Here is a 25133-nt window from a genome sequence, read left to right as displayed (position 1 = left end):
ATATAACTGAAATGTTGGAATTCCTAGAGACCCTTTATTTTTGGAATCCTTTAATCCTTTTATTTTGAGAGGCTCATTATCAACTGAAAAATATGAGTGGATTGATTTTTGTGCCTATTCAATCTTTCCCTAAACCCCTTACATTCTACATTAATGTTTTTCAAACAAGTTTCTTATTTTCGTTACGTTCGATTTATATTATTGCGGTAAAATAATGTATTTTATTTTATTTGGATAAAAATGTTCATAAATTATTATTTTTTTATATAACAACTGATTTTATTGATTGATTTCATCCTGATTACATGAATTTATTATAAACAATGAAATATTTGTTTCGAAGATAATTTTCTGAAATCAATTTCAAATTTTCGATAAATCTTGTAAATTAAAGAGTTTTATTGAAGTGTTTCAGATTGAATCTTCGTGTTAAAATCTATAATAAACGAACTCGAATCAGTAATTTTCCTACTATTTTTTACTAAATAGGCAAAAAAGATGAAGTCAAATTTATCTGTTAATTCTTTCATCACTTTACGGAGTATTCACTCTAATTCAGTTACCATGTTGGAAAGTTATTCAAAATATTGTTTCAGTTTTCATTTCTAAGAAACCTAAACATGCATATGATCTTTCCAAGCGTAGCACTCTAAGTAAAATATTCATGATAAAAAGGGGAGGTATCAGGTTACAAAAATTGAACATCTACTGACGCCCCCTACAAATTGAAATCATAAATTCATTCAGTGGTTCGAATGTCGATGTATGTTTAGTTGAGATGACGAATTAATTCGAAATGAAGTTTTACAAGTTCCGTTTTTTGATATTATTTCTGTTTGTTCAGTTTTTCACGAGTGAAATAGATTGTGCTAAGGACTAGTAAGTACTGGAAATACTGATAGAAATTTGATTCAAAGAAAATAATAACGGTAAAAATGTGAATAATTTCTGTATGACTTTCATAATTTCGAAAATATAAACCACAAATGACAAAGAATTTTCAGAGATTAAATTACAATTATAAATTATTGTTTCGAAAATGGATGAGGACAAGATGTATCTAATGAGTGGGTATATCCTTCACATTTGAATAATAAATGAAAGGGTTAACTCATTTGAAATATTCAAACAATATTGACTTTTATAAATAACATTCTGTTATTCAAGATTATTTATTCTACTACTACTATTACTACCTATTACCACTACGGTAACAAATAAACTACTTTACAAGATTTGCTGAATTTGTTAACTGTTTCTAAAATAAAGTTCACCCAAAATAAAAAACAGGGATTTTATTATTAAAAATTAAATGTTGCTGCCTTTTCACCGCAAACTTTCAACAACAATTGTATCAGACTTATAATTTTATGGAATTTGTTGTTGTTTGACACTAATAAAATGTGAAACAGAAACTACACAAAGTGTTTTCATGCTAGAATTAATGTTTTTCAGTTCAGAAATAATTTCGCCCAATGGGAATTTCATCATTCGTTCTGCGCAAGACAGAAATATTTCATTCGAAACCGATGCACAATGTGGAGTTTTCATCAGAAAAGCCAATTTCGAAAATGCTGTTTCAACGGTAATATTATAACTATTCTTGTTGATACTTATCAGTGAAATGAACGGATATTTCAGATCAATAGGGTGGACCAAGTCATGGAGGACTATAAAACAGTCCTTTCAACAAATTCGTTCCGTTTGTTAATATTGCGAGCCGGGATTTACAATTATATCCCGAAAATTTGGTTGATGGAAGCTAAATTGAAAAAATATAATGTTTCAACCTCTAATCCGAATGTGAGTATTATTTATATAGTCATCGATTGATTTATTAGAAAAAAATTGAGGTAAGAAAGTCAAATTTTGTATCCCATTCGCATACGCCATTTTGCAACACCAGTTGTCTTTTCAATTCTCTATTCTGTATTTTAATATGTTGAATATACTGCTCCACAAAGTTGAGGAATTTCAGAAATTGTGTGACCTTTCCATAAATCGCTAATTATTGTTCAACAAATGTTCATTTTTGAGAAATAAAATGGGTACTTTCTTATAATGGTGTTTTTCTCTGGTTTGATTTTTTTTTCAGTTTCAGGCAAGTTCTTGTAGTTTGCATTCCTAAGAATTTTGGATCACTAATTATTTTACGTTCCTACTATTACCTCTGATTGAAAATCTGAAAATGTCTAGACAAAAACCCAGTGCATATGAAGCCAATAGGGCCATACTCTTTACTGAACTTTATTTTTTCAATATTTTGAGTGAACTCATTTTGGACTACGAAAAATAAAAATAAATTTTCACCTAAAGCTGTGAAACTCATCAAGAAATGGGCAAAAAATGATTTATATAAGTTAACATTTCAATTTCTCATTAAAAAATTGGTGAAAGAAATGGAAACTTTTGAAACAGAGTTAAAATGTTTGAAATTTCCTAACTTTTGTTGTGAAGCAGTGTATAATTACTTGGAACTTAACATGGTTCATAATGTATATTTGAGCATTATTCAGTATTTCTCCAAATAAATTAGAATTATGGGAGATGTATTGATATACAATCAAATGTCAAGGTTTTTCATATAATAAATTCTTCTCTACAGTTGGCTGATAATCTCAAGGAAGAAATTTCAGATTTGAGAACTTCCGTAGGGAAACTGAAATCTTTACTTTCAAAAAATGAGTGTGCTAAAAGTCCTTGTAAACATGGTGGTATATGCCAAGATCTTTTTAACGGTTTCCACTGTACATGTTCAGATGGTTGGGAGGTCAGTATAGATTTGGTGTAAAAAATTCTAGGAAGTCTTAACGGTTTTCGGTGTTTTTAGGGCATCACTTGCGAAAAAGATGTCGATGAATGTGTTTCATTCAATTCTACGGATTTGGGATGCCAAAATGGTGGTATATGTCGCAACAAGCCAGGAACTTACGAGTAAGAAAATATACTAACTGACAAAGAAACTGCAACACCCAGAAGTAGCTATTTAATTTTTTTTTTTTTTGGTAAAACATACAGCTCCTTCTGGGTGTTGCAGTTTCTTTGTCAGTTAGTATATAATTAGTTTTAATATGTGAAATAAAGAAAAAATTATTATTTAAACATGTTTCTAGATGTATATGTACAAACGGATGGCATGGTCTGCATTGCACAACAAAAACTACTGACTGCTTCTCAGCCTCTGCATCTGAAATATGTGGACATGGAATTTGTATACCCCAATATAACGAAATTGGTAGGAGATGTCTTTGTGATCAGGTGAATTAATCTTTTATCATATATATAACACACTTTTATTTCTTAATATTTGCTATAATTCGCAACCCCTCAACATGGGAAAATTTGATTAGTGCCTCAAGAGTAGGTGAGTTGTGAACAACATTCTATACAATCCTGAAAATTTCAATTATTCGTCTTGAGAACTTATCATTTATAGTTTCGACATTGTTTTCTATAGGGATGGAAAAATGAAAGAGAAAGTGGAGTCTGCACTGAAGATATCGATGAATGTAAGGATGAAAATCCAGCATGCTCGAAAGATCCTCTTGTTTCCTGTGAAAATACCCCAGGATCTTTCAGATGTGGACCTTGTCCTGCTGGTAGGTACTTAGAATCTGCTTGAATGATTTTTATCATTTCTTGATTTTGAACAGGTTATACCGGAAATGGTCAGTATTGTGCAGATATCAATGAGTGTGAACTCTTCAATGGTGGTTGCAGCATGAACCCAATGGTTGAATGTATAAACACACCTGTAAGTTTCCAACAATGATATATTAGATCAATTGCTCCTTTTATAGTCCTTCTTGAAGCCATAACAAGAAATTTAAGCTCTCAAGTTTCTCGTGGTTATAAGAATATAAGGCTCTCTTTTCTACAGGGTTCAAGAAAATGTGGTGCTTGCCCACCAGGTTATAGTGGCGATGGATCTACCTGTACCTATCAAGGGATCTGCAAGACTAATAACGGAAACTGTAATCCTCTAGCTACATGTGTTGGGTATCCAAGTGAGTTGCAAGTTTTCATATCAAAATTGAAAAACCAATGTGGTGAGTGCTATACCACAAACTTATCATGTTCATCAAACGACAAAAAGGAGGATATATCAAAAAAATATACAAAAGTTTAAGCAAATGCTCCTGATAATATTAGATTTTCATATTGCATGTAGGCATGACAACTGACTTTCTAACTTCGGTTACAAAAAGAGATGACAGATATAGGAATTAGAAGAGACCACAATTTCATGTAATGATATCTATATTGGGTAGAATTCATTTATGAGATTAATTTGTTTTGAACTAAAGTTGTAGCTGATATTTTCTCTTCGTTCCCTTAGGCATTTCTCAGTCGTATGCAGAGTGTAGATGTCCCCCAGGATATACTGGAAATGGATATGGACCTAGAGGATGCTTACCTCCTTCAATGTCCCCATGCTCTGCAAATCCTTGCAAATTTGGCACATGCATGCTTGCGTCGAATGAAATAGAAGGGTTTAGGTGTATATGCCAGGGCAACTACTTTGGTAAATAAACACATATGCGATATTTTTCGAAAATTCAAATTTCGTGTTACCCAAAATTTTTTCAGGAAAATATTGCAATGAAACAGTCGGCCTGTGTTTCAGTAATCCATGTAAAAACGATGGAATATGTGTGAATAACAATTCCACGTCATATTCATGCATATGTCCTGAAATTTACACAGGAAAAAATTGCGAAAATCCTGCTCGAGGTAAGTACTACTCACTAGGAGAAATTTTTTTTTGGGAGCTTGGTGAGCTATAATTGTACCGATATCATCGAATTCTGAACCGTGAATATACCTTAATGGTTGGATTCAACTCACTGATTAGGAATTCGAGGTCAGAATCAATTCTATATTCTATGGTTAGCTTCTGACTCCATTTTGGTGCTTTTCTTATTTCTTTTCACGTCATTTCATCTGTCTTCAGAGTGTGGTGATCTAGGATTTAAAGAAAGCGGAAGATTGGAATATCCAAGAGGCTTTTCTCGCCTAATTTGTTACTGGAGTATTCGCACTGAAGAGAACAAAGTCTTCAACATTTCTTTTTCGCAATTTGATGTTGGGACAGATGATGATGATTGTACCACTGAATGGTTTCAGGTAATACTTTCTTTATGGAAAATGAGGTAGTCGGTCTTCAAATTCTTCTTTTCAGATAACTGAGGACACTGGAGAGGAAAGGAAGACTCTTGGAAAGTTTTGCGGAAAAAAATTGCCTAACAACGGTAGAATATTGAGTACTACGAATGAAATCACCATCCATTACAAGGCTAACACTAGACTCTCTCATTTCAGTATCGAATGGAAATCTGTTCAACCACGTATGTAGAACTTGAACTCTGCTTTCAACGAATATATCCCTCCTGTCAAAAATTCTATGTATATGGAGTGGAAAACAATTATCGAAAATTACAGCGATAATTGCATTGTAGGAAGCGAAACAGCACTGCGATAATTGTTCTGTTCATAGATGCATAGTTTCTATGCATCTTACACAGTTTGAATCTATGGCAATTCCATTCTAAATCAGTTTGACAAGTAATGTAACAGTTTATTCGGGAAATATTCCCCCGAATTACACTCGTGCATCAAAATGACCGGATAATTTTGCATTCCAGCGTGTTTTCTTTGAAAAACTGCATTCGATCATTTTCATTTTTGGAGAAATGAAAATGAACTCATGCAGTTTTCATGACAACACGCTGTCATGCAAAATTATCGGTAATTTTGATGCACTTGTGCAATTACTCACGAAAATTTCAATTGAGCTGCTTCTATAGCCACCTATCAATTTTAATTTTTTTCAGCATGCCATCAAATACTCAATCTAACCAAGGACAACACTGGTAGTATAAAATCTCCCAATTGGCCAAATAATTATCCCATCAACAGGTGATTACTTGCACGTTTACAACCAATCTTTGTTTTGCAAATTTGGCACTGAAAATCTCTTTTAAATCATGGCAACTTTTTCAATTTTCATTTCGAAGAGGTGGAGCCTAATTGTGAAAAGCGTAAGAAAATTCTTAAGGTAATCACGGAGCGTGTACAGGGTGTACCCAATTCGATTCTCAAAGCATCTCGAGAACTATAAGATTTAGAGAAAAAAATCTTCAGAGACCACCGATCTCTTTTTTCGAAATAATAAGATGTCAGAAATCAGATCATAGATAACTTGATTCGTTCTCCAGCTAGCAGGACCAGACTGTTTCAAATATCTCGCTTTATCTTGCTTTCTTGAGAAATTTCAAATCGTTTCATTCAGTAATTTTTATGTTTATATTTTAATGTTATATAATCAAGTCATATAAAGGGTGTTGCAGTTAAAAAACTCTTCTTTTTTTATGTCCAAAGGATCATTAATTTCTAACTAAATATATGACTTGATTACAATGATACAATGGACACTACTATGGACATTTTAATTTATTTCAGGGATTGCATCTGGTTACTGCAGGCACCGCCAGGAAGATCGATTAAGTTGACCTTCTTCAGTTTTGAGATCGGAAATGATACAGACTGCTCTGGAGACTTTTTGAAAGTGAGTACTGGTTGTCTGGTTGTTTTATTTTCTTTTCAACTGACGACATGGCACAACTTTTTCCTCGTTAAAATCAAGCTAACGCATGCGTGGAATAGAGCTCGGAAGGTTACAAGACCGATAAAAATGTACTATGGAGTACGAAATTTTTAGGAGCTAGAAAGCCTGTTATCACACCCATTGGCAGAATGTTTTTTTAGGTTTCCTCATCATTCGTTGAAGGGAAATCGATACTGGACAAAAAATGTGGAGGACCAACACCAGAGCAGATGATATCTGAAGGACCTGAAATGCGCATACATTTCCACTCCGATAAAAAAAATACTCACCGTGGTTTTCAGATTAACTATTCTCTTCAGCCAGGTAATTAAGGCCAGATATTAATTCCACCAGAAAAACTGAAACTCGATTCTTTCTAGCATGTGGAATGACGCTCAAGGATCCTAGTGGAACTATTGTTTCACCTAATGTCACCAAAGATCTTATTTGCTTCTATCAAATACGACATGACCTCGAATTGAAAACGAGATTAATTTTCAACACCTTATCTCTTGACCTGAGTGTAGGATGTACTGGAGGATATGTTGAGGTGAGGCTTTTGAATATAACAGGCCAATTAATATAATTACTATTTGATTTTGCCAATTAAGTGAAACAAAATGAATTAAGAAGGAAAAGTTTCATTGACACCGCCAATGTAGCAGAAACCGCTTGAAAAGATTTTATATAAACAACCCTTCAAACAGATATTCGAATATTTTTGTTTCAGTTATATGAAGGATATAACACCAGTGGTCCTTTAATAGGCAGATATTGTGGAACTACTGAACCATCCCCAATTATCTCTAACAGCGGTGTTATTTCTATCAAGTATAAAAAAAATAGAGCTTCATCGTATTTCTCTTTGAAATATGAAGCAGGTATAATGGCAATCAAAATGATTAATAAACAAGATAAACTCATAATTGAACCTTGCTTTCAGTTTGTGAAGAGATTTTCGAAGCAAAAAGTGGACTTATCCATTCATTCAAGTACCCAAGACTTATGCCCGTTGGATTGACTTGTGCCTATTTGATCAAACAACAGGATCCAGAAGCCTTGATAACTTTGACAGTCGATTCTGATCTTCAGGACTTTTTATATTATGATGATTGTGAGACTTCGTTCTTAGAGGTGAGTATTTCATCTATATATACAGGGAGTGTCAATAGTGCTCGATCGGTAGATAACTCCTGGAAATTTTGGGCTAGGAGAATAATTCAAATTCTGACGGAATCAACAACTCCAAAAGGGATAAAATTACTCAATAACTATTAATAATATCAATTGAGGATAAGCCAAAATCTCAGTTCCTTTCAAGAGACTACATTTACCAATAAAGAAAATACTTTCCAAAAGGAACTACATCTTCTACCTTAAAAAAAGCATCTTAGATACCAACAATACCAAGATACCAAGGAGTACCTCAAGTACCAAAAAGGATCTAAGATTCATCTAGGCAAGTTACGACAAGTGATGGTGTCATCTTTTTTTGCACTAGTTTTTTTTTTCAAACCAGTATGAGTTCACAAAAATTTATCCTCAATTTCAGCAGCTGGTATTGAGTAAACAGAACTGACATCTCCGACAGAGGGTAGAGGCAAAGTGGTCTCACAGAAATCTGAAAAAACACGGACGAAGAAGATTCAAATTTTTATATTTTGGATGTCTTTTTGCATCCTTGCCATTCTTCTGAAAGAATTGAATTAATTTCTTTTTTCTAGGTACGAGATGGAGATAACGCAAATGCTCCAATATTGGAAAGTTTATCCGATCATGATTATGATGATATAACATATTTTTCCAGTAGTAACTCATTATGGATTGGAGTAAATGCTTCTTCTACTGATTGTGTATCGAATTTCATACTGAACTATACAACAGCAGCTTCAGGTACTTTATTCGAATCAATTGTCTTGCTATTGTCGAAAAAAATGTCGTTTTTTCAGGTTGTACTTACATCTTGAGGAATCAGACAGGCTCCATCACATTTAACATAGAAAGAAGACACAAGAAAAACTGCAGGTGGGTTTTGCAAGCTCCTGCTGGATTCTTCATACAAATATACGTGTCCATATTCGACTTCTTCGAGAGCAATGAGTGCATATTGAGTAATTTAAATATATACGAGAACATCTCGAACTCCAAAGATGCCAAATTCATGAGTTCTTTCTGTGGAAGACATATTCCATCCCAGATTCTGATACCTTCGAATTTAGCATCCATTGTTGTGAATAGTGGAAATGTGAACAAGGAACAGACATTTTCTGCCCATTATGTCTATCTCAATGAAAGTAAAGGTAAATTTATTATATCAAAACTAATTCTTGGAAATCAGCTGTAGATTTCCAGAATTCAAGCAGTTTTACAAATTATTCGATTGAATTTTTTTCCCAGTTTGTGGAGGTAACTTATTTAGTAGATCTGGAACAATAAGATCACCGCAATATCCACGCCCTTATCCAGCATCATCTGATTGCACCTGGACAATAACTGTGGCTAGCCAAAAACAAATTGAACTTACAACACAATTGTTCAGGGTGAGAAAACCTTGTTCCATGGAATATCTTGAAATAAGGTAAGCTTCAATGGTCACTTATTCTTAGTTCTTCCGTTTGAATGCTACTAAGCTCATCATTCTTAACACCTCCAGTTACTAGGTTTAACTGAAACCGTGAACTCAGCTGGTAGATGCGCCTTGCTGCAGATGCTATAGGCAATTCTGTTAGCTAATTTTAATATTATATTTTGTTCAAGGAATGGAGGATCCCCATTTTCCCCCCTTATTGGCAGATTTTGTGGTTCAAACATACCTAAAACCATTCGCTCTCATACAAATCAACTTTATTTGCATCTCCTTTCTACATCGTTCATTTCGTTGGATTCGTCCAAATTCATGTTCACTTGGGAAACAGCCACTACAGGTAATTTTAGATTGTCTGGAAATCTTCTACGATTGTAACTCTATTAATTTTTTAATAGGATGCGGTGGTACTCTAACATCCGCTGTTGGAGCTGTAGCATCTCCAAATTATCCAGAACCATACAACGCACTTGCAAATTGTCAATGGAGTATAATTGTCAGTCAAGGTTCGAGGGCTCAAATTAGCTTCTTGGACATGGAACTTGAATCTATGAAGTTCTTCAAACATTGCAGTCTGGATTATTTAGAGGTAATGAACTCAATGAAATACCGTTTGAAGTGAATGCTCGACAGCAAAATTTGACTGACCATGACCTGTTGTATCATTTTAGAAAATTATTTTAATTTCAGATTTTCGATGGATCGTCGAAAGATAGGAAATCATTGGGAAGATTTTGTGGCACAACATTGCCTCATACGTTGCTATCGAGCGGTAGACGACTAGATTTATATTTCAAATCTGATATGAGTGCCTCAGGAAGAGGCTTCAACCTTCATTACAGAACCAGTAAGTTATGATATTAAAAACCGGACTTTAATTTAATCTAATTCTTTTCAGTTTGTTCCAATAATTTTACCGGATATGGCGGTGTCATAGAAAGTCCAAATTTCCCCGAACATTATCCACAAGTGCAAGAATGTACCTGGCACATCAAAGTCACTAAAAAAAATACAGTCAACATAACCTTCTCTCATTTCGATTTGGAGGAGAAACGTTTCCACCAATTTCCATTCTATTCGTTACGTCAAGGAACTCATCTCAATTACTTGAAGGTAACATCTGCTAATAGGCAGTTCTGTATAATTCTCCCCTTCCTCAGTTTCGTTTTATTTTTCACTCATTTTTCCACAAATTGAATTTATCAATCAATATCCACCAAAGCAAGATTTCATTACAACGTTTGAAACTTATCAAGCCCCCTCTCGTGGATAAATATCGCCCTAAGAGAACAAGTATCAAAAAGAACTTAACAACTTGGGCACCAGGTTAAACGGAGAAAACATTGTGTATTGCTTCTCTCACTTTTTTATTTGTAGGTTATGTACGTGAATACTGATGGAACAGATCAAGTTGTCGACTTCAAATCGTTGAATGGGTCAGTTATTCCAGAGACCCTGACAGTACCATCGGACCATGTTGTGATTTATTTCAAGTCCGAGACAAATTTGATTGGGAATGGTTTTCGTTTAGAATGGTTGTTGAATGGTTAGAGTAGGTCGCTTTTTAATATCAACTTTTAAAGGAACATCTCAATATTCTAGGTTGTGGAGGACGTCTGAATAAACCCGGCACTATCAACTCTCCCAACTATCCAAAAAAATATCCAGATGACATAGAATGTGAATGGTTGATAGAAGCACCAATTGGCCACAGCGTTGTTATCAAGTTCACTTTCGTTGATGTTGAAAAACAGAATTACTGTCCATATGACGTCATTAAAGTAATTTGTCCTTCCCTTCAAGAAAACTCTGTTATTCTTTATTCTTGTATTTCAGGTGTTCAATGGACCTGACTCAAGCTACCCTCTTCTGGGTTCCTTATGCCATATGGATAATAAAGTTAAGTTCACAACCAATGGGAATTTCATGCACGTTAGCTTCTTTAGTGATTCTACTTATGCTGGCAAAGGATTTTCCGCCGACTTCAAGTTCATCGACTCTAGTAAGTTGTATAAATTAATTTTACGTATGAAGCTACTGTGTTGCTGAATTTGGTGAAAAAATTACTTATATACGGATTGCGCAAAAGCTCCTGGTACTTTTCGAATTTTCAGAATGTGGTGGCCAATTATCTGCTTCCTCTGGTAGTATATCATCTCCAAACTACCCTAAGAACTTCAATCTTGGAGACCTCTGCGAATGGCAGATATCGGTTGAAGAAAATCACGTGATCAACCTGAAATTTGAAACTTTAGACCTGGTAGAATCAACAAACTGTACCATAAACAATATTAGAGTGAGTAGATCTCATTGACTTGTCCTGCTTATAAGGCGTCTTTTCCTTTATAATTAATTTATAGATATATGATGGGCCAACTACCAAATCAGCACTACTAGCCAAAATTTGTGATGATACATATATAAACAACCGCACTTTGACGTCCACCACCAATCAAATGATGGTTGTGTTCGAATCTAAGACACAAAAGAATGCCGATTCATCTGCGTTAACCAGCCAAGGTTTCAAAGCAATTTATAGCAAGGTGGGTTTTTCAATAAGAGATTTCATTGATAAAAACCGAGTATATTTCAAGAGAAATCAATGGATGTTGATTTCATTGTGAAGAGGCAGGTATACCATTAATGATGGAAAATTATATCAGCCAAATTTTTTTTTAAATATGTACTAGTGTGTTCTACAATCGATTTATGTTTTTAAGGCATGTGGAGCACGAATTATAGCAAGTGATATTAGTGGAACTTTAAAACTAAATCCATTTTCAATGTCTCATTCCAACTTGGACACCAATTGCGCTTGGACAATAATAGCTCCAAGAACAGGTGAATCATGAACTTTAATTTTTTCTGTTGCTGATACTGAAAGATTTAATTCACTTCTCTATCTAATGAGTGAATACAATAACGTAATCAGAAAATTTACTTCGTCAGATCAAAGAGTTGCTCTCACCGTCACCCATCTACATATGCAAACAGAAGACGAAGATTCTCACACTGGGTTAACTGTATACGGAGGAGAAACATCAAATTCACCCTTAATTGGAGAATATTTAACAAATAAGGTACCCCCTACTATAGTCAGTGGTGGTTCAGCTCTTCATGTTGAAGTAACTCAAGATGTTGACTTCTTCGCTATATATAATATATTTGGAGCTAGTGAGTATTGTAATGATTATTTACCTCATTTTGAAATGGACTAAACAGAGACCATCCATAAATTTTGGTTTAAATAAGAGAAAAATGAATTGAAATGGATTGCTTTTTGTTTTCCAGATTGTGGAGGTACTTTAACTGCTTTAAACGGTATGTTCTCTCCCATTGGTAGTTCTTGTGAATGGATTATACAAGTGGCAGAAGGTAATTGAACTTCTTCGACAATTTTATTGATATTACAGAAGTTATTGATTCCGATTTACACTTATTGTCTCCCTTATATTGTAGGCAATGAAATCAGTGTTTCTTTCAAAAATTTCAATATACCAGTCTCTGAGAAATGTGGCCTGGATTATTTAGAAATAAGGGAAGTTAATGCCACTGGGAAGTTGCGGGGAATATATTGTGGAGATAAAAAACCAGGTGAATTAACACACCAAGGCAGTTTGTGGTTTTACTTCAGAACAGAAAGGAATAATAACACCTATAAGTCGAGTAACGTTGGTTTTCTGGCAGAATACGCAACAAGTGAGTGAACATTCATGAAAAATTAATATTTAAAATTGATAATAGAATTATTTCTGATGTTAATTCATCTCATTGAATCAAAAACGAAATAATTTTCAGGTACTAGTGTCACCTTACATGGTTATAGAGGAAGAATTGCTTCACCACAATATCCAAATAGTTTTTCCAGCTTAGTTCCTTTCACATGGAAAATTCGTTCACCTTTCAATTCTAGAGTAATGCTGGAATTCGAAGATTTTCAGACCGAAAATTTTGCAGATGATTACTGCTTATCCCCATCACTCAGGGTAATTATGTTACTACAATCAAAATGTATATACATATACCTTTGGTCCATTGTTATTTTATTTTCATACAAAAGCTTCTTCCATTACTTACCTAAGTTGGACACTACCACCTGGATTATAAACCTGAGAATACTGAATCAACTAAATTGAAATCTTTGGATTGAATTACAATATTTGATTTCAAAACACCTTCTTCAAGGGTCATTCTAGACCATAAGAATATTGTTTTGCAAGCCCTAGCTGACTGAATATGTTCTCAAGAGCATTTTAAAAGGTACCCAAAAGGAGCGGGTATCTAGGTCACCTTAAAAACTCAGAATCAAAAAACTGAAGCCCTTTGCTGACTTGAGACTGATTTTAACATCTGCCTAGGGGCAACAAAGTGGCTTCGTTAAGGGTACCATGGCATTGTGGTATTAAATACGATGAATTGGCAAAAAGTACATCATACTTCACCTGAATCCATTTATGGATTTAGAAACATAAGTTACAGGATAACTGTTCACCAGAGGTTGGAGAACCCTACGAAGACGATCCTACAGCTTAGGCAGATTGAATTTATTGACTTTACAGATCGGAGAAAGAACTAGAAAATTCTCCTGAAGAGTGTTTGAGCTGGGTACTAGAACGAAAGAATAAGATTGTCTCAGTTTTGGAAATCTAAACTTCAACTCTAGTCACTATCACTTTCAGGTCTTCGATGGAGGGAATAGTGAAGCACCTGAATTAGGGAACTTTTGTGGCCACAATAAGCCAGATCCTTTGGAATCGTCCTCGAATAGTCTTTTCATAGAAGCCTTAATGGATTCATCTCGACTAGACAACAAGTTTCTCCTAAAATGGACAATAGTCTATTTTCCAAAGCGACCAAAAATCAATAAGAGTGAGCCCCATCCAGAGTTTGTTCATGCTTCTCAATCTCTAAACATAATTTTGTTTCAGCGTGCGGTTTAGAAGAAATAATCGACATAAGAAACATACACAAATTCAATTTAACGTCGCCTGGTTATCCAAATGGCTATGCCCCTAATCTTCGATGTGAGTGGACTTTCCGAACGGACAGTGCAAACAGTTTGCGTTTCAAAGCTGAGACGGTCATCCTTGGATACTCCAGTTTTTGCTTCCAGGATTATATCAAGTTGACTTCTGAGAATCTGAACAAGAAGATTTGTCACCGTGTTCATGTTGGTTCTTACAATGCGTCCAATACTCTGAAAGTAGCATTCATCACAAATTCTTACTACAACGGATCAGGATTTTCAGCAGAAATAACTGAAGGTTTGTTTCCAGTGTTATCATCTTTATATAATGAATATCAACATTTTTCATTCTTTTATCTTAACATTTGAATCGATTTCAGCTTGTGGCGGAGTTCTAAAGGAAGCTTCAGGTGTCATATCTTTCGATCCAACTTCTCCAAGAGACTGGACGGTGAGTTCTGACATTTCCAGGAAATCGTCCCTAATTAAAAAAATTTTCAGTGTAAATGGCAAATCAATGTGAAATCTGGACGGAGAATAAGTTTGGAATTTTTGAAGTTCAGCACAAATTCGAGTAGCAGATGTGACAATTTCATCACGGTAAGTATGCAAAGCCTGAACCTAATAATACTCGCCGTTTGTACCTCAACAATCTCGATTTTCAGTTGAAAAATGGCATTGACTCCTCATCTCCTAATTTAGGAGATGGAAAATACTGCGACCAACCCCCAATACTCAAAACCACCAGTAATAATTTATATATAGAGTTCAGCGGGAATCCAAATAAAACTGTAAGTATTTTTTGAGCAATAAAGATCTTTGTTATCTACCTACTGCAACTTTTCAAGGAGTTCAAAGCCGTCTACAGGGAAGTTTTATACGATTGTGGAGGCTCTTTGACTTTGAATGAAAAGATGAAAAGTGTACAAATAATGTCTCCAAATCATCCTAAACAGTCAGAACCTTTCATAGAATGTGTCTGGGTGATACAATCACCACCTGACACATATTTGCAAGTTGATTTCATTGGAAAATTCGATTTCCATCAACACCCAGGGTGAGTACTGCCCAACGTATTAAATCCCTAAAAAACGTGAAATTATTGATTTTTTACAGATGTAGCATAGAAGCTGTAGAACTTAGGGATGGTGGCACACATTTATCACCCTTGATTGATACGTTCTGTGACTCATCACCAAATACACAGCAAACCACTGATAACATTTTGTTTGTGAAATATTTCACTAATGCTAAAGAACCTGGTGATGGTTTTCTTGCCAATGTAGCTATAGGTTTGTTACACTTCTAACAACGATTGCTTATAATTTATAAAATTTGATTGGACTTTTTTTCAAGCCTCTTGTGGTGGTACATTCAAAAGTGCAACAGGTGAAATAAATTGGAGTTGGTCACCAAGAACACCAAAGACAAGTCCAAACTGTACTTGGAACATCATTGCTCCTAGTTATGAGTCACTGACTATAGATATTGCTTTCGAAGGATTTACAATGAATTACTTCGCCTGTATGACCAATGGGAACTTCCGTGTTTATGAAATCATTGAAATACCTAATTTTCCCAGTGAGTCTCAACCCAACGTTGCTTTTGAAATAAATCATTACTATTTCCTTTAACAGAAACAAAGCTGCTGGGCAATATGTGTGACTCATCTAAGACGAAAAAATTTACAACCATGGGCAATCGTGCTGTTATTGAGTACACTGATATAATGAGAAACTCAAAATATCAACATGCGATAAGTATTTCTATAAAATATAAAACCAGTGGAAAAGGTTAGTGACTCCAGTTATTCATTTAATTTCATATTACTGAAAACAAACTTCCCAGATTGTAACTACGTTAGTAACACTGAGTTTGGAGAGATAAAATCACCAGGCTACCCTAACTTGAATTACTTCAAAGGATTTTGCGTTTGGACAATCACTGTGCCTAAAGGTAGAAGAATAACACTGAACATCACTGATTTCGATCTAGAAAAATATTCTGCTACATCTAAAGATGGTCAGTCTTTAGTATTTCTCGATTATGGAGAATATTTCATGGATGAATTTTATTACAATTCAACAAAGAGGATATACAAGTCTAGCGGCAACATACTGGAAATCATATTCTTGAGCGATCAATCCACGAACCATCGAGGATTTTCTGCTCGTTATACATCTGACGAAGAAACAGGTATTAGTTGCTATCATGCCTGAAGCTCGATAAAATGCTTTGTTTTGCAGTGTGTACCCAAGACTTTTCTGGTCAACGTGGAAGCATTACTAAGCTACCTGGCGATGCAAGATATGTATGTATCTACAAATACGATCAGAAGATGCCTATAAACCAAACGTTGGCTCTAACCATAAACTCTACATTGCTCTATAAAGCGAGTCCTAAAATGACACTTTTCTATAGATCTTCTGTAAATGTTAAAACAGAGGGTGAGTAGAAATTGCTACTTCTTCAATTCAATCAATAGTGAACCCTTCTGTTTCAGCTTATGGTGAATACACATTTGGAGAAACACTTTTCTCTTGTAAAAGACCTCTTATACAACCTGCCATCGTGAGAGCTGTATATCCTGAGATATTCCTAGAGGTAAGTTAATATATCTTCATTTTTAGCGAGGCGTACTCAATTATATTTTGAGATGACCCTTCCTAGTAAACCTCCAACATCTGTGTCGAAGAAAGTGGTTTCCAGCTCGTGCACAGGCTGATGCTGAATGATTGGTTTCAGATTCAAATGAAGGGAAGCGAAGGAAATTTCTCCTTGGATTATGTCCGTTATCCTTGCGGTGGATTCATTCAAAACGATACTGGTGTTATCAACTCTCCTGGTTTTCCCAACACATACAAGAAACCGTTGGAATGCGCTTGGGTTATAGAACTACCAGATGCATATCGTATAAAACTGAACTTCCTATCTGTGAATTTGGGTGAAGATTGCGAGAAAAGCTATATCGACGTTTATAATGGAAAATATTCAATATCCCCGAAGATAGGCAGATTGTGCAACACCAATAATCCAGGTTTGATAGTATCTCAGGGAAATAACTTACTGATAGAGTACCATCATGATGGAAGTTCTTCTGGTGTTGGTTTCAATGCTTCGTATGGAACATTCACTGAAGGTAAATTGTTGTTATGCTTGAATTATATCTTCAATCTTATACTTTTTAAGCTTGTGGAGGGGTTGTTACTGATAGGTACCAGTTCATTGAAACACCAAACTACCCCAATAACTACCCCATCAATGCTGAATGCCGCTGGACTATAGTTGCACCAGAGGGTAGCCATATGTCACTACACTCCGTTGGACGCTTCCAACTTGAGGAATCTGACGCTTGCAAGAACGATTATGTTGAGGTTTGAGGTTTTAGATTAAATATTAGGGTCAAATGGAGATGCAACTATCTTTCTTCTTATGTTCTTTTACTTGTTAAACAAATCCCAAGGAGATCGTCCACAAAGCACGGAAAAAGAATATTGGACATGCCCTCAGGAGAAGTATTAACCGTAGACCCAATGGGTCTTCGGGCAACAACCAACATCACCACGTGGGAAGCTATAGCTACCTGCGTGAAAACCTAGTCCTGGTGAAGATATGTGAAAAGGTTATCGAGGGTCAAATTATAAAGCACGAAAAAAAAACACTTCTCTTGAGGGCATGTCCAATATTCTTTTTCCGTGCTTTATAATTTGACCCTCGATAACCTTTTCACATATCGTCTACAAAATTAATCAATGTATACATATGACAATCTCCTTCTGGATTTTTAAACAGAGTACCTATAAAACGATCAAACTGGTTACAATTCTGAAGAGATGCTCTCTAAAAAATCTAATTATGAAGTATTCACTTAGAATTTTCTTTTCCTGAAGATATTCGACTGGAAGAATGAAACATGGTCGAGCGTCAAGAAGTATTGTGGGCGACAATTCAAGCAAGTTACCTCAAGTGGAAATAAACTGCTTGTTGTCTTCAGGAGTAACGATAAAATTAGCGGAGCTGGTTTTCAGGTAAATACTTTCCTCTCAAGTTGAGTTACCTACTTATGTACAGGTGATATGTCGATCAGAACTGCCGAGACAAATCTGTGGCTGAAAAACTGCATTGAAAATTATAGGGTATCCTATTTGAGAAACACCAACTCTCCTCTATTTCTTTAAAACTTCAATTGAATCCCTACGATCTTTTTCTTGTATCATTACAAGATCAGGGTCAGTCTCTAAGTCTAAGTCTTATAGTTCTCGGGATGCTTTCAGTTAGCGTCGAATTTGAGACACCCTGTACAGATAGGTAGCAAAAATTGAATCATCATCATATTCTAACCTTCATTCGCATTTGTAGTTCAAGTGGCGCATGAAATGTGGTGGAAGCTTCAGGGCAACAACCGAAAAAAAATATATCACCAGTCCAGGTTACCCGAATAAGTATGAGAACGATTTAGCTTGCACTTACTTTATTTATGGAAAGAACAAACTACTTGTCGAATTCGAAGATTTTGCCTTGGAAGGGGGTGAGTTTCACTGAATATTAAACGGGTGGAAAGTAACATTCAGTTCTGTTTCAGACTATCCAACGTGCAGGAATGATAATGTTACCTTTACATCGAGCCCAAAACAGACATATTGTGGACACACGAAACCTCCAGCAATCAATGCTCGTTTCGCCGTTTTTATCACATTTAAAAGTGATGTTTGGATTTCGGATAGCGGATTCAAGTTTTCTTTCAGAACGAACGGTATGTTGAAAAAATGTATAGACTAACACCCTATCAGGTCTGTGGGTATCTTGATGACCTTGTGGTAGTGGTTCGGGACAAGCATGATGTCATGATCTGTGATCGGATGCAGGCTGCCCTAACCCTAACCCACGAGTGGTGTCTCCGAGAAGGTCTCAATATAAACCTCAAAAAGATAATAACTAGTGCTATTTACCGGGAGGAAGAAATTTTCTCCAAGTTTCTCCACTAAATATCTGGGTGTCATATTCGACCAAAGACTCTTTTGGAGTCAACACCTCGAGGCTGTAACCAGAGACCTCTTCTTCACATGCCAGAGGATGGTCGAAAAAACCTGAACTGACGAACTGTATCTACAAATCCATTGTTCGGACAATCATAAGCTATGCAGCTAACATCTGGTGGTCAAAAGCAAGACTAGTAACGAGACAGTAAGCTCTGGAAAAACTCAAACAGCGTGTCTGTCCATCACAGGAGCATAACGCTTTTGTCCAACTGCTGCCATGCAAGTTATCTTGGACCTGCCTTCTCTAGATATGTTTCTGGAAAGCGAGGCGAACAGATGAGCTCTCAGGGTAGCAAAGGAACGTGAACTGAAAACTGGCGACTTCTAAAGCAATGCAAGAAGCTCCTGGATGTGGTCACAGATAACCTCAACGCGACATTTACAAATCGTGAGCAATGGGCTTCTGTCAAAAAGCCACTGAGACAGCCAATCGCTTGCTGTGCGAAAATGAAGCTGTCCACCGGAAAAAGGCTACACCTTGGCTCTTGGTTTTTGAAGCCAGAACAAGTGATGGATGTAGTCCCCAGAAAGGTGATAAATTTCATTGAGACACTATCGCCAAACTGGTTAACTGCGCGGGGATGCACAATAGATCTTTAGTTCAAGGTGCTTGTGAGGTCGGATATTAGCCCCTCCTCTTATCTAATTTAATGTAACACCTTGCCAAATCAGTCTTCAGGATGTGGGTTGTGGTCCTTATACTGCGACTAAAGTAGTTCACGGCTAAGGACAATTTACTAATTTGGGGAATTAAAAGAACGGGATAAAAAACTTATTCAATTCATTTCCAACCCACTAAAAATGTGTGAAGAAGATGATAATTTGTCTAATCGATTCTTAGGGTCGCTGGTCACTTGGGTCGTTCCAGGTACTTTTTCGTCGGTCTCGGGAACAGATGTGAAAATCTTTAATCTTCTCGTTGTCGGTGCAAGTGTTGAACATATGTTGTAGTTGTAGACTGGACTGAACTCTATTGAATTATTCACCCTGAAATGCCGAGTTTTATGGGCATTCAGGCTGTTTTCCATTCGACCGTTAGCAAAGCCTTTCTACGGATCCCTTAAGGGTATGGCTTTGATCATCTCAAGTTCTTACAGTTTTTCTTTAAGCCTAATGTATATCTGCTGTCTATTATATTTACAGATTGTGGAGAAAACATAAAGGAGCCTACAATAATCAACTCTCCTATGTTTCCAATAACCCCATATGTCATCAGAGATATATGTCTTTGGAATATAACTGCACCCAAAAATAAAGTGATAATGATGAAGTGAGTAAATTAAGCTTTGAAATTTGTATTACATTGAAACTGGATCACTTAACAGATTTACAAACTACTCCGAAGTTTCTTCATATTCGTCATGTTTGGGCAATGGATTAGACATATACGATGGTCCAAATTTCGAAAATCGCTTGAACAAAATATGCGACGCCCAAAACATGCAGATACCAGTTATAACCTCATCGGGCAATATGGCTTTGATTTCATTAGAGAGGACAGAAAGAACAAAGACTTCATTTACAGCCGAGATTCTATTCACACCAGGTGAGAACAGTGATTACACGAGGATGTATTGAATAATTTTATCTACCACAGAAGTTGCTAACTACCTGACGTATCTCTATCACTGCGGTAGGCATCTTCAGATTTTTCTTGGTCGTAGATTGTGACACAGAATTCCTCTATCAAATCCCTGTAGAACAAATTTCAATACATCCTCGCTGTATATGTAAGATTTTTTGAGTTGTTCGAAACGTTTCTGATGTAGGCCCAGCAGATGGTTGTGGTGGTACTTTTGCACTGAATCAAACGAAAGTGATTCAGCCACCTAAGAATTTCACGAATGCAGATTGTCAATGGAAATTCGAAGCACAAGAAGGTTATAAAGTAGAGTTCAGAATTGAGTCCTTGAAGCTACCAGAAGGCTGTAGCCAGTCTAGAGGACACGGAAAGAAAAATTGCACTTGTAGTTACATTGAGGTAAGATGAAATGGAAAAACTGTGGTTATCGATGTCTCTATCAGACTCAATTCTTTCTATGTTTCAGATAAGAGATGGAACTGGACCGTTTTCAGAAGAAATAGACCAATTTTGCAGTAATTCCACAAGTTATAGTCAAGTGTATACAACCTCTTGGAAATTTGGCTTTTTAAGATTTTACACAGAAACAGAATACCTGGAAAATGCGTTCAAAATAACTATTAAGCCAGTTGCAGGTGAAATTTATTAGATAACTCAAGAAAACAAAAAAAAATTAATAACATTCGACCTGAATAAGTGTCATTTGAGCGTTGCGCCATATGATTATTCTGAAACGTTGTGAACTTCTCTAATAATTCGAACATGCTTTTTGGTAGATCTTTCAAATCCTCTCAAATACTTAAAAAATGGATTTTTTCAATTTGCATGAATATTCCTCAAGAAAATGGGATCAGAGAATTAAAATGTTAGTAGGTTGCTCAGATACAATATTACGCAACGTGACGTCAGTGATAACGTCATTTGGAAGTATAAGCAATCAAGTACTAAGACACTTGATTGTTTATATTACTATATTGAGGATGTAATTAATCGAAGTAATATTTTTTAGTGCTATTTTGTGAGGCTGACGCAAGATAGCAAAGATAGAAAATTAGAAAATCGATTATTGTCTCATACTTAGTGAATTTTTTTTGCAGATATATGCGGCCCTCGCAATTATTGGGCCAATAAATCCATTCAAACACTCACTTCACCTGGATATCCTTTAGCATATAAGCCGAACATACAATGTCGATGGGTTATCAAGAATCCAAATCATTACAGACAGAAGATAGTCGTCCGTTTCACAGAATTCGATCTTACTAATTCTACAGAACATGAAGATAAAAACTTATGTTCTGGAGATAGACTTGAAATTGATGACATCGATGAATCGGTGAGTAACTAATGTTTCAATAAGTTTTCTCCCACATTTTACCCTGCAAATTTTGTTTACCTTGAGTTTCTGTCCACTTGATTGGTTTTGGAGCATATATAGAACTTCTTACTTGATTTTCTGATGAATTTCATTGACTAGTTCTGTTTTAGACTCTAGACTCTTTCTTCTCCCAGCAATAATCTCGATTTAAAGTCTTCTAAACGCGCTGATGGAAAATGCTTGAATTGTTCAGGCAGGGTCTTAGACTTAACAATTGTTTCTGATAGACTTCCAACTGTTGTTTTCAATTGAATCTCAATTTACTCAATTTAAGATATAAATATACTGCCTGATGAATCGAATTCAAGCATAAAGAAGTTGTACACTTAGTACAGAATGTTTATCGTATACATTTTTCAGTTTATCCACAACTTCTGAACTACTGGAATATAATTTCTCGGTTTTCACCAGTCAATTTTAGTGTAGCAGAAGCGTTGTCACTCATTCTGATTTTTAGATTTTTTCCTAAATTTTCTACAGCTGTTCCTCTTTTTTTTTCAGATCAGGTCTCACCGTGAAACCATGCGTAAACAGATTTCTAAAAAATCGAGTGGCTCTACAGTAAGTTTGTCGAATGGTTATATTATTATTTAATGAAATATTCTATCCCACAGTTTGAACTCGGCAATGGTGAAATAATGCAATTCTGCGGTAAACAATTGAAAGTATCCACTATACGCGTCAGCAGAATGAATATGTATATTAAATTTATCAGCACATCTGAACTTAACAAGGGGAAGGGTTTCAAGATAGAATATTCTCTGTCTGGTAAGTCTGGCAAAGCTCATAAAAAAAGAAATTTATATATTTTGATTGTGTTAAAATGTAGCGATTGCTTTTGGTCACCATGAAAAGGAAATGAATATAAAATATTTTTCAGAATGTTCGAATAATTTCACCCAAAATTCTGGATCTATATATGCAGCTCAAGATAATGAAAAAGACTGTATGATGTATATTACATCCTCTGAAAACACAACATTATCTTTGTATTTCGATACATTTTGGCAGGGCTATCGAAATAACTGTTCATCTGCAGCTTTGCAAGTGAGTATTCATTATCAGTTTATAACCAAGTATTTCTTCGATCATGACAAAAATCATTACATCGACCAAAATAAAAAATAATAATATATTGCATACCAAATTGAAATATAGTTATCAATATTTGCCAGATGTTTCTGTTTTGGGTTTCCTCATCAATAAACACAATAAAAACTAGTCCAACGGTATTAAATCTTATAAAATCGATGGCCATACTTCTTCAAAGACACTTTTTTCTCATTTTACTTGATTAACTCTGATTCAATAAATTCAATTGTTCTAGGTATATGATGGGCATTCTAAACAATCGCCAAAATTGTTGAATTATTGTGGTACAGTATTGCCGAGTCCAGTGTTCTCTAGTACCAATAAGATGTTGATTATTTTATCAAGTCAGCAAGCTTATTCTCACTCTACGTTGGGTGCTACGTTTTTGGCTTCTTCTGATGGAAAAGGATGTGGTGGTACAATTTTCGACCAGTCAGGCACCATTAGTAGTCCTATGTACCCGAATAAGTACACTAATGACACTATTTGCACTTGGGAGTTGAGCGTACCCATAGGAGCACAAATAAGTGCCAATTTCAGGAGTAAGAAAGAAATGAATCTTTTGATTTTTTAAATTTCGTTTTCTTACACCGCTCATTCCATTTTTCAGGTTTCGAAATAAATGGACCATGCGAAACAAATTATTTGAAAGTGATTACATACGAAAATGGAAAGTCGAACGAAAGAACTTTCTGCTCAAGGGTAACATTTTTTTATTATTCGTAAATTTTACACTATGGTTTATCATTCCCTTTTTCCTTCAAAATTTATCCCATTAGACAGGATGAGCCTTAAAGTTCCGCATCATATTCAACTACGCATAGATTCTTTCCAGATTCGGCTCAGGTGAAAATTTATAAGCATTTATTGATTTCACAATGGGCTAATACAATCCTGTCCTTTCGGTCATAGATAAATACTACTCCTATGATGAAGAATATTTTTATTTCCTACAAATCAAAATGTAATAATAATACGTTTGTACATATTTAATTTATCATTATTTTCGAAACTGATGATTTTTTACTGCGATTTCAAATATTGTTATACGACAGAATCTAATAAACTGTAGTGTGAAATAAGTTTAACCCAATAAACAGGTAGCTGGAGATTCAGCTGGAAAAATCTATAAAATTACTCTTTTTCAGGACCGTATTGCACAATTGACTTCCGCCAATAAAATGACTATAACTTATAAATCATCCGTGTTTAATACAGGAACAGGATGGTTAATGAAATTCAGGAGATCTGCGAAAATAATGCTATGGGATCGGCCCACACCAATTCGTCCTTTTTATACAGGAAGATTTGGGAGCTATGGATCATTCCCACGTTATGGGTGATATGTCAGAACCTTTTTAATTATGATAATTAAAAGTTTACAACATCAATTTTTGTTTTATGAGACTGGGAGCTTCCAGTTGTATTAACAGTCTGTTTCACAGTTGTTGAAATGTATTCTGGTGATAACCAACGCCCCTTCACAATTTACTACCTCGAAATATCAGTTTTAATTGAAAAATTCCAAATTTTCAGAATATATAATAGTAATATATCATCTTGAAGAATTTCCGAAGCTGAATCATGACATGCAATCAGTTTCTTCTGAGATATACCCAATCTCGCAGAAAAATTGTGCTTGAAATATGTAGAAACGCTTTTCTGCTGAAATCAAAGCCTAATCCAAAATCTACGATCTAAATACGCATAGAATATGATCAAGGCCTGATACAGAACTGTTTTTTCAAAGAACTTGAAAATTTTACTGAGAGATTTTATGGTTTGATCTGCTTCAAAATTTGATATCATAAGAACCTCTCGATGCTTAGTACCGATTTGCAATCAAGGAATTCCTAGGAGAACTGTGAACAGCCTTTTGTTGAAT

The 25133-nt window shown here is 35.3% G+C and overlaps 1 protein-coding gene across 1 annotated transcript; it reads left to right on the top strand.

Moving 5' to 3' along the window:
* Positions 1–730: 730 nt before the first annotated feature.
* On the top strand, positions 731–24639 carry LOC123686280 (cubilin-like). Its single transcript, XM_045626313.1, has 64 exons — positions 731–879; positions 1456–1585; positions 1642–1803; positions 2606–2770; positions 2831–2934; positions 3114–3258; positions 3458–3599; positions 3654–3754; positions 3881–4007; positions 4340–4525; positions 4591–4734; positions 4955–5127; positions 5183–5348; positions 5835–5919; positions 6463–6568; positions 6769–6931; positions 6988–7157; positions 7338–7488; positions 7551–7741; positions 8332–8500; positions 8557–8907; positions 9005–9185; positions 9365–9531; positions 9590–9780; positions 9882–10038; positions 10090–10304; positions 10569–10737; positions 10794–10972; positions 11028–11193; positions 11306–11487; positions 11552–11734; positions 11912–12032; positions 12141–12365; positions 12483–12566; positions 12651–12890; positions 12990–13177; positions 13871–14060; positions 14120–14455; positions 14538–14608; positions 14659–14757; positions 14823–14948; positions 15006–15214; positions 15274–15449; positions 15514–15738; positions 15795–15950; positions 16006–16353; positions 16404–16604; positions 16661–16761; positions 16903–17296; positions 17347–17531; positions 18048–18185; positions 18517–18685; positions 18740–18910; positions 20340–20466; positions 20522–20742; positions 20966–21177; positions 21245–21413; positions 21876–22114; positions 22658–22717; positions 22771–22924; positions 23037–23203; positions 23484–23790; positions 23859–23950; positions 24397–24639. Exons 1-64 carry the CDS (start codon positions 797–799, stop codon positions 24589–24591), a joined length of 11100 nt encoding a protein of 3699 aa, XP_045482269.1. The 5' UTR covers positions 731–796; the 3' UTR covers positions 24592–24639.
* Positions 24640–25133: the final 494 nt, after the last annotated feature.

The sequence above is a fragment of the Harmonia axyridis genome, chromosome X (assembly GCF_914767665.1).
Source record: "Harmonia axyridis chromosome X, icHarAxyr1.1, whole genome shotgun sequence".
NCBI lineage: Eukaryota > Metazoa > Arthropoda > Insecta > Coleoptera > Coccinellidae > Harmonia > Harmonia axyridis.
Note: the sequence above shows the minus strand (reverse complement) of the source record. Positions and strands in the feature narration are given on the sequence as shown.

Excerpts from the sequence above, each read along its gene's own strand:
- LOC123686280 (XM_045626313.1), top strand. The coding sequence starts at position 797 with ATGAAGTTTTACAAGTTCCGTTTTTTGATATTATTTCTGTTTGTTCAG. Across the intron at positions 7,158-7,337 it reads GTACTGGAGGATATGTTGAG|TTATATGAAGGATATAACAC; the intron begins GTGAGGCTTTTG and ends TTTTTGTTTCAG. Across the intron at positions 12,366-12,482 it reads ATATAATATATTTGGAGCTA|ATTGTGGAGGTACTTTAACT; the intron begins GTGAGTATTGTA and ends TTTGTTTTCCAG.